This window comes from Tyto alba, unplaced genomic scaffold (genome assembly GCF_018691265.1).
Source record: "Tyto alba isolate M040663 unplaced genomic scaffold, T.alba_DEE_v4.0 Super-Scaffold_21, whole genome shotgun sequence".
In the NCBI taxonomy this organism is placed as follows: domain Eukaryota; kingdom Metazoa; phylum Chordata; class Aves; order Strigiformes; family Tytonidae; genus Tyto; species Tyto alba.
In genome coordinates, this window is record NW_024881295.1 from 8,252,460 (window position 1) to 8,267,195 (window position 14,736).

General features: G+C 39.6%; 1 protein-coding gene across 1 annotated transcript in view; it reads left to right on the forward strand.

Moving 5' to 3' along the window:
* Window positions 1-14,736, forward strand: part of EFCAB6 (EF-hand calcium binding domain 6) — a 112,351-nt gene that overhangs the window by 74,834 nt on the left and 22,781 nt on the right. Inside the window, exons 20-23 of the mRNA XM_042795142.1 lie at window positions 4,297-4,491; window positions 7,786-7,941; window positions 11,007-11,202; window positions 14,426-14,614. Of these exons, the coding sequence (XP_042651076.1) occupies window positions 4,297-4,491; window positions 7,786-7,941; window positions 11,007-11,202; window positions 14,426-14,614 (736 nt within the window). The remainder of the gene's footprint in view (window positions 1-4,296; window positions 4,492-7,785; window positions 7,942-11,006; window positions 11,203-14,425; window positions 14,615-14,736) is intronic.

Here is a 14,736-nt window from a genome sequence, read left to right on the forward strand (position 1 = left end):
TAAACAAAGAAGAGCAGCCTTGTTTTGCAGATAAAGAGGCAGCCTGGGAAATCATTAGACAGAAAAAACAAACCACCACAAAACACAGAGAGAAGCTGGTAAGCTAAGGCTTTTGCTTTTTTACCCTGTTTTTTAGAATTCTGTTTCTCAATATCCCAAATAGGCTGAAAGAATCGAGAGCAAAACTGTCCTGTCTTTTCAGCATCACAACACTCCCACCTGCATTGCAGCTCTCTGGCATAAACTGCCCTTATGACACCCACAGGTATCAATGGGCATTCCACCTGTAAAAACTTGCATAATACACAACAGAGGTGGTTAGGCAGCTGCTGTGTACTAGGCATTGCTTATTACTGGATTTGTAACTGTCTGATGTGAAACTCGGGCCGTAAGTGTCTCATCCTGGGCTCTTCCACTCTGTTGTACCATCCAGTTGTCTCTAGTCTTACACTTGGATGAAGAGGTCTTTTAGTCAGGAACCTTCTATTTCTTTCCTGTCAGAGCAATAGCAAATGCAAGGTAGCCCTGCCTCCAACGCTATAAATAAGAAGCAGCTCTGCAAGTAGGGAAGATGCTGTGCTGCAAGCAGAAATTATGCAGTGTGGCTCAAAGATGCAAATACTCATCCTGAAGCAGCTGGAGAGTAATTAAATCAATGGGGAAGACATGCCGGGTAAAAATAAAATAGCCATGATATGACATTCTGGCAGGTCCACATCATTTAGAATTATTTACTTTTGAGAACCTACCATAATAACAACTGTGTATAGAGCTATGTTTATGGAAACTATACACACAAATACATACATATGAGTGCATAGTGACTGCTTAACCATAATTTGGAGGAAAACAGAAATCGGCAGACTGGGTCAAGTGTAACTGGGATTCAATTACCTGCTAGCAACTGGAATCAGACGTTCTGGTCAGGGTGGAGCAGCCTTCTAATAGGTGGATGTGGAAGATTCTGTCCCCTGCCCTGGGGCTGTCTCATCCTGGGTAATGACAGAGTTTGGTTTAAGCCTGCAGATGGGACTTTTATATCTCTTTCAAAAATTATAATTATTTGTTAGATTCTGGATTTTCTTGATTTATATACATAGGACATCCAGTTCTGTTCTTAATCTTTTGAAATTCCTGGCATCTGCAATTTGTCTGGGAATGAGTTCACAGCTTAATTGCTTGTGGTCCTCTAAAGTATGCCTTGTTATTGATTATTTTCACCTTTCAGTTCTGCTGAAAGTTCTCTTTTTTGTCTCCCAAACTTCTTCACCCACCCCCTGACCAGTGAGAGCAGTCCTGTGGTAGCTGTCCCTGTCTGGTTTTCTCTTTCAGAAAGCTGGAAGTGCAAGAGGAATTGAATCCAGGACTCTGAAATCCTCAGATTTCATGTAAGGCCCTGGAAAGCCATAAATGCCTCTTAAGATGGAGTCACTGTCTGATGGACGAAATCCATCTGTGTGGTAGCTGTGAGGGCAGCGATCCAGCTGGGTGTCAGCCTTCTGCTCCAGGACCATGTAAGAGAGAAGGGAAGCAGAGGTGGGCACCACGTCCTCCTGCCGTAACGGTCAGCGTAAGGAGATCTGCTCTTGGTCAGGAAAACGGATGCAGAAAAAGTGGCTGCAAAACCTAACCATGGTGATCCAGGTGAATCTCAGCCCCCACTCCATTCTCAGAGCTGGAAAAATGAGTCCTTTCACCTGTCAAATTTGGACTGAAAGGAGGCATTTGCCTGAGGTGTGAATTTGCTGGTTATAGGGCCCACTTCAGCAGCACTGAGTGCAGCACCCACTCCCCCTTCTGCCGTCTTGCTTAGGCCCACTCATTTCTGTTTGCCCAGTGGCTGCATCCAGCCTGTGTCCTTTCTTCTGGCTTTCTGCAAGGGCTGTGAACTTTGCCCTAACAGCTTCGGAGCTGTTTCGGTGCCCTGTGATTACACACTGTGAGGCAGACAAAAACTCTGGACGTCTTGCAATTCAAAACATACTGCTGTGCACTTTTTTTTTTCTCCCTTTTGCTTTTGTTGTAACTCACAGGAACAAATCGCCCAAATTAGAAACAGACATTGAACAGTGGCTCTCCAGCTCTTCAAGAAAAAATACAAAACATTTGCAAGAAAATATTATTTTTTGGCATTGTAGCTTGATCTATGGTTTTAATCCTCATTTTCTTCACGCACATATTTACTGCTGTGAGTGAAATAATTACTGCTTAGAAATCTTTTATCAATCTGAAAATGCTGAATGCCTCAATTTTCCAAAAATATGAGTCTCAAAAACTGTTTTGATTTTACTTCAGCCTTTATTTTCTTTGGGAAGATTTAAGTGGAAGATGGTAATGGTGATGAAGAGTGGCACTGCAAGTAACATACAGTTGAAAAGGGTTCCAGAATTCTTCTGCAGCAAGGGTACAACGTGGACTATATCACTCCTGCAGAGCACACCCTTGCAAGGTGGGTGGAGCAATACTAAATAGTCTTCCAGGGCTGGAGGAGACCAATCTTTCACTGAAATGACAAACTGCCCTTAGGGTGGTTTTGGCTTTTAGGCTGCTGTGTCCAGCTTCCAAGGTGTGACTCTCTTGGTCTCTTGCTGGGCCTCAGCACCCATCCTCCTCCTTCATTGCCCCTTTGCAATCGCTGTAAAACTGTGGGGTTTAAGCTGCGGCACATTACAGTAACTCAAAAAAAGCAAACCCTCTGTTGGGAGATTTTAGATTTGTGTCTCTGCTGGAAAGTCTGTAGGCTTCTGAACATAATAAAAGTTAAAACTCAGAGATGTAATTAGCAAATGTTGGATCTCTAGGGTCTCATATCTAAGATGAGGTTGAATGAGTCTAAGCTGGTTAGTCAGTAATTAGATACATGGAGATTCAAGACAGTAAAGCCAGCTTGAGTGCAATGCAAGTGCACTCTGACTGATGTGCACCCTCTGCAGCATACTTCTGTGCTCTTTCCCATACAAGTCTTGTTTTGAGTGTAAACCATGTACCACATGGTAACAGGAGCAGAATGTGAAAAAGAGGAAGGAATTAACTAGGAAAAAGACATTTGAAAGTGAGAGAAAAGGTGATAGCTCTTTAGGGGCTTTTAGAGACTCTAAAACATACTGGCAATATTGCAGTTTCCTTGAAAAGATTCACATCATGCTTTGAAATCTATATACGGTGGCTAGATTAATCATAAGGAAGCTCACAACTATTTTATGGAATATTACAGGAGTAGGAGCTATCAAAGTTTTTAATGGCATGAAACTAAGCCAAGGTGAGAGGGCAATCCATGCAGCTACAGAAAGTTGAAGGAATATTGCACTCCCAAGGAAACTTGAACTTTCGAAAGACAGAAGTTTCACATGAGAATGCAGAAGGAGGAATCCTTTGAAGAATTTTTAGCTGATCTTAAAATATTGGATCAGTCAAGTAGCTATGACGTTTTCATAGATTCTGTTTTAAGGGATCAGATAGTGATTGGCGTCTAAAATCCAAAGATACAGAAAAGATCTCAGGAAGGTAGGCTCTAAAATCTAAAAAAAAAAAAAAAAAAAAGAAAGATAGTAAAGTCTGTTTAGTCAAGCTGGGACAGTCATAGGGCAGTATGGAAATATCAGAAAGGGAGCAGGACGTGCTGTCTGTCAGGAAAAGAAACTAGGATAGTTTTGAAGAGACTCTTCAGAGCTATCTGCAAGAAGTATCCAAAGTGAAATATATGAAAATTCACAGATTCACATTAGGTCCAGGAGCTTAGAAATTCTGCAGCAGCTGTAAGAAATACAGTTATTTTGTGAGACCTTGCAACTGAAAAAGCAGAAGCCAAAGAGAATAGCTTCCATATCCCCAGATCTATGTGATGGTACACAGTCTAACAGTACAACAAAATACCACATAGAGATTCTGTGCAAAAACTGCACAAGGGGGCTGCAGTCAAGGAATAAACACCTTTAAATTCAAAACTGCTGCTCAGTCAATGTTATCTCCAAACACACTGTAAAAAATCTGGCTCAGTAATCTTTACATATGAAGAAAGACTGTTGAAACTGAGGGGGTTCTACTGAGAACCTAATTCCTACTGAAGACCTGTATGAATTTAAATTGAAAAGTGAAGATAAGCACAGTAATTTAAGTTTATAGGCAGAAAGAGCTAATGTTTGGTCTAAAGTATGACTAGCCCTGGGCTTGGTTAAAGCAGTGAGTCTGATGAAGGAACCATAAACACAGAAGATCAGTAGCCAGAAATCTTTAGTATCAGAGATAAAGTAGACACAGAATAGAGACCTGTATTTTCATAACAATGTGTGCTGCCAGGAACATTCCTCTGGTTGTGAGAGAGAGGCTCGTAAAGGAGCTAGATTATGTAGGAGTAATGGTGGGAAGTTTAAAAATGGAAGAGCCAATTAACAACAGCAAGATCAAAAGACAAGTCACTGAGATTGTTCTTACATCCAATGGGACTAAGTACATGTTTCAGGACAGACAGTGTTCTACAAAGGATATTTTCAGGTAAAAAGGACTGCGTAAGTTTTTACAAATATTAATACATTTTTACAAAAATTACAAATTGAGATTCTTCTGCTGGATCCAAACAAACTTCCTTGCATGATAGGAGTTTAACAGTATGCATTTTTAGACCACTCTACAGGACATTCTGATTTCAAAGTCTTCCTTTAGGCTTAAAGTCCATTCCTGAGTTTTCACAGGGAAGTGTAGGAAAAGCCATTCACTTGAAACAACTGTGGCTGCTTAAATAGATACTGAAGATGTCAATAGAGAAAAAAACAGCAGGGAATCTGAAAAATGTATCCAAGAGGGCCTGAGAAGTGGGATTAGACAGAAATGCAAATGTAAGAGCAGAGAAATAACATAAAAGATTAACTGTTAACAAGATAAAAGAGTCGTTACAAATATGCCATCCACAAAGATAACAAAGGTATCCAGAAACCTGTTAGCACGTCAATGTTACATGAGAGTTCATATCACATGGGCAATCTGTTCAAGTAGCTTTTGACTTAGTACACAAAATGGACATACTGGGCTGTAAATTTAGGATAAGATTTCCCAACTCCTTGCGTTATCTATATTATCACTACAAGACAGACAAAGTCTTCAAAAGATGGCTTACAAGCAGTGTTATCAGAAAAATAGTAAGTGGAAATGAGTGTCCTCTGTTTCTAGGGTGCTTGTCAACACCTCAATTTGAGGCACAGATCGAGAGAGCTCTGGCTCTGCTCTCTAATTGTAAGAAATGTCACATATTTGTTTATTGATCTGTTATGGTCAGAGCTGAGACAAACCACTATGAAGGCAAAAGAAAGATCAGCTTCCAGAATATAAAAATAGTGTGACTTTCAGTGGTTTTAATTTTAGGTCAAACCATTCAATTTGACAATAAAGTTTAAATTGGAGAAATAATTACTGATCAAAGACCTACTTTCTAGACCATTCAAGTCGTCTGCTCTTGAAAACAACACAGAGAATGACATAACCCATGGAAATAAAATATCTTAAAAAGTATTGTCCTATTTCAGAAGAAAGTGGGCTAAGTTTGGTGAGGCTGTGCAGACGATGACACAATGCAGAAAGTCACGAAGGTTAGAGCCTGCTGGGTAGCAAGGTCATTCCATACCAAGCCCATATGACCAATGAGATCAGAGTTCTCTGTGTTTAGGGGCGCACACTCAGAAGTAACAGCATAGCAGCCACAATGCGTTATGACCTGACATGCCTCACAGAATACAGGACACTCACAAGGCTGCTGAAAAATGTGAAAGACCATATCTTGATACATCTGAACCTGCTGTAAATATCTGACTCGGACATTAGCCTGAAATTGCATTTGGATTGAATTTAACATCAGAACATGTTATGGCATACATTAATGCTCTATTTGATTGGGTATGGAGTCCCAGAAATTTTGTCTATCGGGGTGCCCTGTTCAGCAGCTCAGACCTGAAGTGATTTTTAAGGAATGAAGGCTATCCAGATATCCTGAATACAATGGTGAGCTGTGTTAAAACTGTTAACAGTTTGAGCAAGCTGTGAAGCTGAGAAGTGATCCATGCTTTCACTGAACTTGAGAGAAATATAATTTAAAAATGGTTTCTTGCCAGCTGAAACTTGGTTAAGCAGAGAGTCCCAGTACTCCCAATTTAGTCCATATAACAGTGAAAGGTACAATGGGTCTGAAGCATACAATAAATTGCTAACAACCCACCTAAGTCATATCATAATTCAGATTTTTTAAGGTAGGTGATGCTGTTTGCATACACAATGGTGTTTCCTGCACCCGGAGGGCTGTGGAGAAATTACTCTTTGTTCTTATGAAGTGCAAACTCCAAAAGGACAGATTCTTAGGAGAAAAAAATGGCAAGAAAAATTTATTGTTCTTGTAAAGGCTGTACTGAATTTACAGTTTCTTGAAAACAAATGGAAAACCAAGGATTCTGCAATGCTGTGAGAGGAAAGACAGCACCAGTAACTGGAGCTGAGACCAGACACCTCTAAGGAGATCCATGAGAGCTTGCAGAGCTCTGTAAAGACTTACTGAGTATTGCTAAAAAGCATATGAAATTTAGCATGTCCTGTGTTAGCCTTATAACAACTGATTGCATGGTATTCATAGGAAGGAGAAAATGTAAGACTTGGGTGCTGGCTGATTGACGGTGGATTAACAAGGAGCAGAGTGAACTGATCTGAGCTGTTAGATCCACAGGCAGGCTTGGTGAGTGGCTGAGGCAATGAATCATGCCTGATTATGTGGGTTACACTGTTGAACTGTGCTATCACTGTAATAAGACTTTTATACTACAAATCCTGACTCTCTGAAGAACCCAGCCTCCACACTCTGTACCCTAGGGCTGTCGGAAAGAGCAATCCCAAAGCAAATGGAGCGTGGCTGTAGGTATTATACCCAGATCCAGACTTGTCAGTTTTGCCATAAGGGTAGCATCTTGTAAGCACTGAATATATGTAGATAATTTATGTATACTTGGTAATCTACAGCAAGACATAATTCACAACTACTTTAATTTACATTAATCTTAAGTCACTTTGCTAGTTGGAGACATGCATAGTGAGAGATGATTGTGCCTGCCTTGTCCTCTTGAGCCAAAATGTGGAGAGGCTTTGGTTAAGTCAAGAAGCAGAGAGGCATATTGCTTGAGTTTCCAAAGTCTGAGGTCCCTGATTTCAGTAAAATATAAGTGACAAAATAAAATGGGAGGAAGAGTCTAGATTTGGAGGCCTGAATTCAGTCAGGTTGTAAGGTGTCCACATGAGTCAGGAGAAGTTCTGCACTTCTTCCCTTGGGCATGGATCAGGCCCTCTGCTAGCCCAGGTTTTGGTCAGGTATAAACGTTCTTGTTGAAATAGTAGTTCTTACTATGTCAGAGTTTCAGGAGCCTCAAACTGCAGAAAGTATGCTGCCAAACTTTTACCATTTTAATGGCTGTATTAAACATTTTGTAACACTGATCAAGACAGACTTTAAAAGAGAGAACTCTGTTTTGTATCTGCAGTTTTGAACAGGGAGAGTAGCCAGTTAATCACCCGAGTAACATTTCTTTACAACTTGAGCCATGCAATTCCATGTGCAAATTAAATGGGGGTGGGGATAATGTTGGGTTTGAGGTTTATTTGTGAATAATTTGGCAGTCTTTGAATAAATTATATGAACTTACCACACACAAATAAGATCAAAATCTTTCTCTGCTCCTCCACCCCTATTTTGTATATTTGTTTGTATCCTTTTTATCTCATTTAACAAAGGAGCTAAAATAAACATCTGCTCTCTTTCAGGGATAAATTTAGGGATTACTTCCAAGATTTCAATAAGGCCTATCATAAAGTAGATAAAAATAGAGATGGCTATGTAACAGTATGTGACCTGCACAGAATACTACAAGAATTTGACTATTACCTTGATCACGATCAGTTCAGCAGTCTTCTAAACAGGTTTGTATGATTATCTCCTAAGGACCTCTTTGGTCACACCCAGCAAAAGCCTATAAGCTTCTAATTAGTGTTAAGCACACAAGAAGCTCTGTTAAAACTAATGGAGATAACAACATGCTTAAAACTGCATATGTGTCAAGAATCTTTTTAGGTAATGTATTGATTCTGCAGTTAATGGGAGTGAAATGGCTTCTTACATAAAAAATATGCTTTGAGTATGTGTACTTGTTTGCTAGTTTGTTTTATTTATTTAATTTCAATTTAATCAAGCAAGTGTGTGAAACAGATCCTGTTCAAAATAGAAACAGAATTAAATCAAGTTATAAGGTAGGAATAATTTTCAAATGATCCAGTGCTGCTGCCATGTAAAACTAGGCTTTTAATTCTTTGTGTTAATATGAGTAAGAAGAAAAATCTCTTTTGTAGAGCTGAAAAACACAAAGGACCTGCTCCAACACTAGGTACTGCAGTTCTTTGCACCAAACAGTCCCCCAAAGGTCACATGCCTGGCAGCATTGGGTTTTGTTCTCCAGAGCCTGCCAGACCAGACTCTTTTTTGAAATAAAATTAACAAAGTCTTTTCACAGTTCACCTTTAATTGGGTGATCAACTTTTTATGAATTGAAACCTTAATAGGAATCTGCTGCTTGTTTCTTTCTCAAAGACCTCTTGATGATAAACACCTCCATTCATTGTAATTTTGTGCAGATTATTCCTTTCTTGATCCAAAATAGTCTTTTCTAAATAATACAGAGTAGATTAGCATATGCATTTAGTTTTATTACTAAAATTTTAATGCCCACTTGGCAATTTATTTCTCCGCTGAAATGGTGTTGATTATTTCCTTTTCCACACACTGTCTCCAATATTGGAGCCAGCTTGACACGGGTAGTATGTGGGAGTGCTGTGCAGCTGCAAGATGCAAAATCAGGGCTCTTGAATATTTTTTTTCTTACTAGCAGATATGGGGTCTATAGTTAATTTCTTTTCCAGCCTGTTTTATAAAGCTTCCTCTTTGTTTTACTGGCTCTCCCCATTAATTAGACATTCTTGTAACTGGATATTCTGGTGATTGGTAGCTGAGGCATTGGTCCCCAGTGATTTACTGTGGAAACAGATGATAAAAGTACATTACAGTAACTCAGTTTTAAACAAGAAAATCATGGTTGTGTAGTGGAGCCATCTTCTCTGTCAAGTCTTGGCTCTCTAGGACTTGTCTTGACCATAATTCTAACAAAAAAGACGAATGCAAAACTAAAAAAAAAGTCCAGCCTTTCCCCTTCAGCATAGGAATTATCTACCTGATATATGTGTGTAAAGAATCTATAGTTCTGATAATTTGCTATAAAATTACTAAAGTCTATTAAAAAGCTGGTATGGTTACTCTGAGGTCAATCTGAAATAATTCTATGGGAGCCAATGGATCTGTATCAAAAACACCTAATGTAGATTGTAGTCCGGAGACTCTGATTGTCTTTCAGTGGTAGGAAATTCCACAGACTGACTGCACTGGCTTTATACTGGGTGAGAGCAGAGCAAGCCCCTGATATGGTTCCCCTTGTGGTAATGAACTCTACAGGCTCATTAGACAGGTTTGAAGTCCTTGTTTAAAACATACCTAGTGTCTTTTCATTAAGTGGTCACAGGTCAGAGGATATGGAAGGAAAGTAGCTTTTCATGTAATGGTTAGCACTATTCATATTGTCTTTCATGCTAAATAACTTTTATATTCACATATTTTCTGCATATGTGAAGTTTGCCTTAATTCCAGTCTTTTTATAGTAAAACATCTTTGAATAAGAATTAATTTATCTTGGTAACAAATTCCTCTGCAAAAAAAAAATTCCCATATCATATGCAAGAGCTTATTTTTCCCCATGCTGATATTTGATGCAAAAATATATTCACTGTTATTACCTGGAGCTATCTGTAGTCAGCTCTGTAACCCACTGAATTTCCGATGTGACAGAACATGAAATTCCCCAGTGTCTGTGATCCAGCAGATGTTTCAGCTGACAGACAGAAATTCGGCAAGTTGTGAGTGCAGCCTGCAGAGCCTGCGGGCTGGGCTCCCGGGTACCGCCTGACCACCAGCGATCAGAAGAGAAACCCTCACTGGACACCAGTGGCCGCTGGGCCGGGTGTACCAACCCTCTGTGCTGCTCAGTGGGCCCACTAAGGGAGGGAGGGCCAGTGCTTCCAACAGTGAGGCTGAGTCCTGCCAAGAACATGTAAAATAATTCTCTAGTGGCCGGGCAAGCCGTGCAAAGTGAAGTGAAGGTTGAGAGGGAAGCCCTTCTATCACAAACATAAGGAGAAACATTGTATGGAACCTGGTTCCGTTTTCTCCCATGTGGTAGAGAAATTGTGAGTGATTGTAGACCTGTGCTGGTACATCCATGAAACCTGTAATGTAGCAGTACTGGATGTCCTTAGCTTGTGTCTGGTAACAGCTTACCAGGCTGCATGTGGTTCTGCTCTCAGCGTTGTAGTGATCATGACATACTGGGAGGCTTAAGCAGCACTTCAGCATCTGTGAGTCAAGGGTATTTTTGTAAAGCAGAAAGTCAAGGGAAAGTGCCAGCACTTTGCAGAATGACCATCTACTCCTCATCAGAGTCTATCAGACCGTGTTTACACTGTGATGTGAAAAGGAGATTCAAGGACAAGTTTGGGAGCCAGCGTGTCCTCCAGTCACATTGGGGATAGTAAGCTCAGCAGTAGATTGTAATCAAAATACTGTGCTGTGTTTAAAAAGCACAAAGTTAATGCTGATGGACTGGAAGGTTGTGCACTTGGGCCCAGGCTAAAGCAGGTCAGCTCTTGAGCATCTGGAGATTGGCTTGGATCTGCGTCTGAGAGTGTGGTTGCATTTAAATGAGAGGATTGGTGGCTTAGACCTGAGAGTTTGGGTTGGAACTAACAGGATCTATACAGTGACAGCACAAGCATATCCTGAAGTGCTGCCACAGTACAAATAATACATCATAATAATTAATCAGTACAGACAACAGCGAGATAATTATTTAAAATCATTGATATCTCATTCTGTGTTTTTCTCTTAGTTTAGGAATCAGCATTCATGACAGCAAGCTCTCTTATTTTGATTTCCTGAGAGCAATTGATGATGGCAGAGCATCTAAATACCAACAGAGACAAAAGCAGGCTGCACCACCTGCAAGCTTTGCAGCACTCAGCTTAGAACAGACCCTAATTAAGATAAAAGAAATAGTTGCATCATCTTATGATTTGTTGTACAAGGTAAGTTTCATGTGGTCACCACATCTTATTTAATGTCTGTTTTTTTCTGCTTGTCTGGGGACTAACCAGGGTCTTCAAAACTTTTATGCTATTAATTGATGACTACTACCAGCAAACTTGGCCTATGTAGAAATAACATCTTCTGACAACTGCAGAGTCCTTAATTAATTATATTCTGGTAACTCCACCAAACAAGCATATCACATCAAGCCTAGAGGTTTTGTGAAGGTAACGATTGGAAAGGAAAAAACAAATATCAAATTATCAGGACCTTCTTCTCTTCCCCAAACCCCTTTTCCTCCTCCAGTTGTCTGCAAATTGTGCCCCGAGCATGTGAATATCACGTCTTTCAAACAGATCTGTTGAGTTTCCTAAGCTGAGACTTATCGTAAGTAGACGTACTGTGCTACTGCAGGCAGGTATAATGGTTTTATTAGATGAAAGGATCATGTAGGAACTGAGCATAAAGACATACGATCAGATGTGAGCACGTTATTGTGGCTTCAGAAGTTAGCACCTGTCAGCTGGGGCTCTGTGACTATTTGCATTTTTGCTCTTGGCCACTTCTGGTTCTGACACAGACAGATAAGGTGCATTAGCTGCTGAGCAACATGTTTCCTGGTTTTCCCACATGTAAAATGAGAACAATAAAAATAACCACTTCTCTCTAGAATTTTGAAAGCCTTGAATGAAAAAATGCTGTATATTAACTAGTGTTAGACTGTTGTGTCAGAGTCTACTAAAATGTTGCAGCCTCTAGAGTATGTAATTCTTGATGCCACAGTAAGATTGTTTTCAAGCGTGTGAAAGAATAATCAAAAAGACCTTGAAGGAAACATTGCTATTACAAAGAACTGTAGAGCCATCTCACTTACACCTGCAGTTTCAGGACCAGGTTAAGCTAATGGTTTTAGAGGCAAGCTTATGCCTGCAAAGCTGGTCCCACCACCCCTGTGTCCCCAGCAATGTGGTCTTCCCACCTGCCCTATGCCAAAACTAGTACTTGTCTTCCTGTCCAAGGACCCAGGTCAGGGAACTTCAACCTGACAAGAGCCTGATGAGATGTCCATATCCATGGGAGAAATGCTTCCCACACAAGGGAGGGGAAGGGAGCCATGGCTGGGAAGACGATGGGGGCAGAAATTCCCTGTCATCAATGGCTGCATTTCTGAAATCTCAATCTGTGGACTCTGTCCTGCAATTCAAAATAACACAGGCTTCCAACAAAAACATCACTAGTGATGCCGCTGGCACAAGCACCCAAAAGGAGTACTACCATGGGAGATGCTGATTCTTCATAGAAATCTCCTTTCACACTATTTGCAGACCCCAAGTTTACATTTGTAAACTTATTGGGGCCATGTTGCCTTTTTTGGTCAGATAGGCTAACCATTGAACAGGATACTGAAATATTTTTATAATCACTCTACATTTTTCATAGTAAGGGGGAAAAAAGTCCTTCCTGTGCTCTGCATTATTGAAATAAGAAATAGTTAAATTCAATAACATAGGTTAGCATTTGTTAAATTTTAACAGAAGACAGTATCTGTCCTCTCATCCTTGAGGGTATTGGGAAAGGAGAAGGTCACAGTTTTGTCTGCTGAGGGTATGATTGGAAATTACTTTTGGCATGAATTAATCATCCATTTAGTCTTTTAGGGTACCATCTTGGGGTTACTATAACTTCAGGGACCAAGGGATTTTCTCTATGGAGAGCCAGACTTTGTCCACCATGCTACTGAAAAGCAGAACTTTTTCTCAATTCCCTTACATGAGAAAATAAGGAAGTTCTCAATTTTCTCCTGAGCCATTTTTTGAGTAATAGCTGATGCCACCTATGTGATGGGGAACGAATGACATAAGTTTACAACAAAATATTTTGTTAGAAAGGTGCAGATCTGGAAGCACAAATCCTGGAGTCCAGCTAGTTGAAAAACAAACCAAACCAAACCAAAACAAAACAAACCATCACATTCCAACCACATTTCTACAACTGAATACAGACCCTTGAAGTTTCATAACAACTAGTTTAAGAGTTCAGGTGGGTCCCCTCTGTCAGTATAATAATTTCCCGTACTCAGTACAATGCATAATATATACTGAGTGCTTGGTTTTTCCCATAAGACTTTCAGTATGTAAGCAAAGATCAGACTTTCATATTAAGAAGTTATGGAATCCTCTTTAGCATTCAAAGGATTCCTTTCCAATATCCTTTGGATATGGTAACATTTTTTTTTTTCCAGTAGACATGGTTCATGTACATTAAATGCACATTCTTAAGCTCATTATTTAGAACAGTTCTAATGGTAAAGCAAAAAATCTGTATTACACCAATGCTATAATGTTAGCAGACTAATAAGACTTTAACCTGAAGTTTTGAAAGGCGTAATATTCATTTATATTTCTGGAATCAGTGACTTATATGTACAGCATCGTAAATAAGGGGCAGAATAAAACAAGGGGGCATGATAAGCTAGTAGCAGCCAGGCAGAAAGAGTGGCTATGACCCACAACTTTTCTAGACCTTGGTATTTCTGTCACTCATTTGAACTACTCTCTTGCATGCCTTCTGCTGCAACTCTGTTAAAGCTAATCTATTTCCCCTGGGAAACCTTTGGAAAACTCCCATGAAGAATAAGTTGTGCATTTTATGCAAGGGAGGATGAGAAGAGAGCAAGTAAGCCTTCAGGATGAACTGAAGCTGGTGAGGATGAAGGACTATCAAGTCCTTTACAGAGTAGAACTTACCCTGCCAGGGATAATAATTTGGGGGGAGAACAAAAGGCAAATTAAATATGCTCAGGTGAGTTTAATTAAAAATAATTTAATTAAAATTATTTAAGGCAATCCTCAAATATTTTTGTTGTTTCCTGTCTTGTCTTAACCACTACGTTTTCTGGAATGTTTGAATGCTTGATATAATGCCTTTTTGCTTTTACTGTAGGTTGTTGTTTATTTCAATATTTATATTTACATGTGGCACAGAAATATAGGCTATTTTTGGCTTATTTCAACAATTGCATCTCATTTTTAAAAGAAAGGGAAGCTTCAAACTAAGTAAGGTTCTGAGAAATGTGTTTTGTTTCTTCATGTATAAAATACCTGCAAGTAAAAGGCATATGGGTCTCAGGTATTTACATGTCAACTGCTAAATCATTGCTAAAAGGGCTTCTTTTTTGGGATGTCTAGGTTTTCTTAAATAATGTGAATTCTTGCTTTTCAGGCGTTTTCTCAATTTGATAAAAAAGACACTGGAGTAATTAAAGCACTGGAATTGCAGCAAGTACTTGACCATTTCTGCTTCAAATTATCAGACAAGCAGTTCAGGTACCTCCTCAAGAACCTTAATCTTCGCGAGGACTTCACAGTAGACTGGAAAGTTTTCCTGAAAAACATAAACCACCTCACAGAGGTAAAAAGAGCTACCAAGCTATAATATATTTATTTAAAAGACACCATCTGATGTGTTAGAAGTGACTAACTAAGCATGCAAAATTCACATATATTTCTGTTGATTTCTCTTGAAGCCTGTGA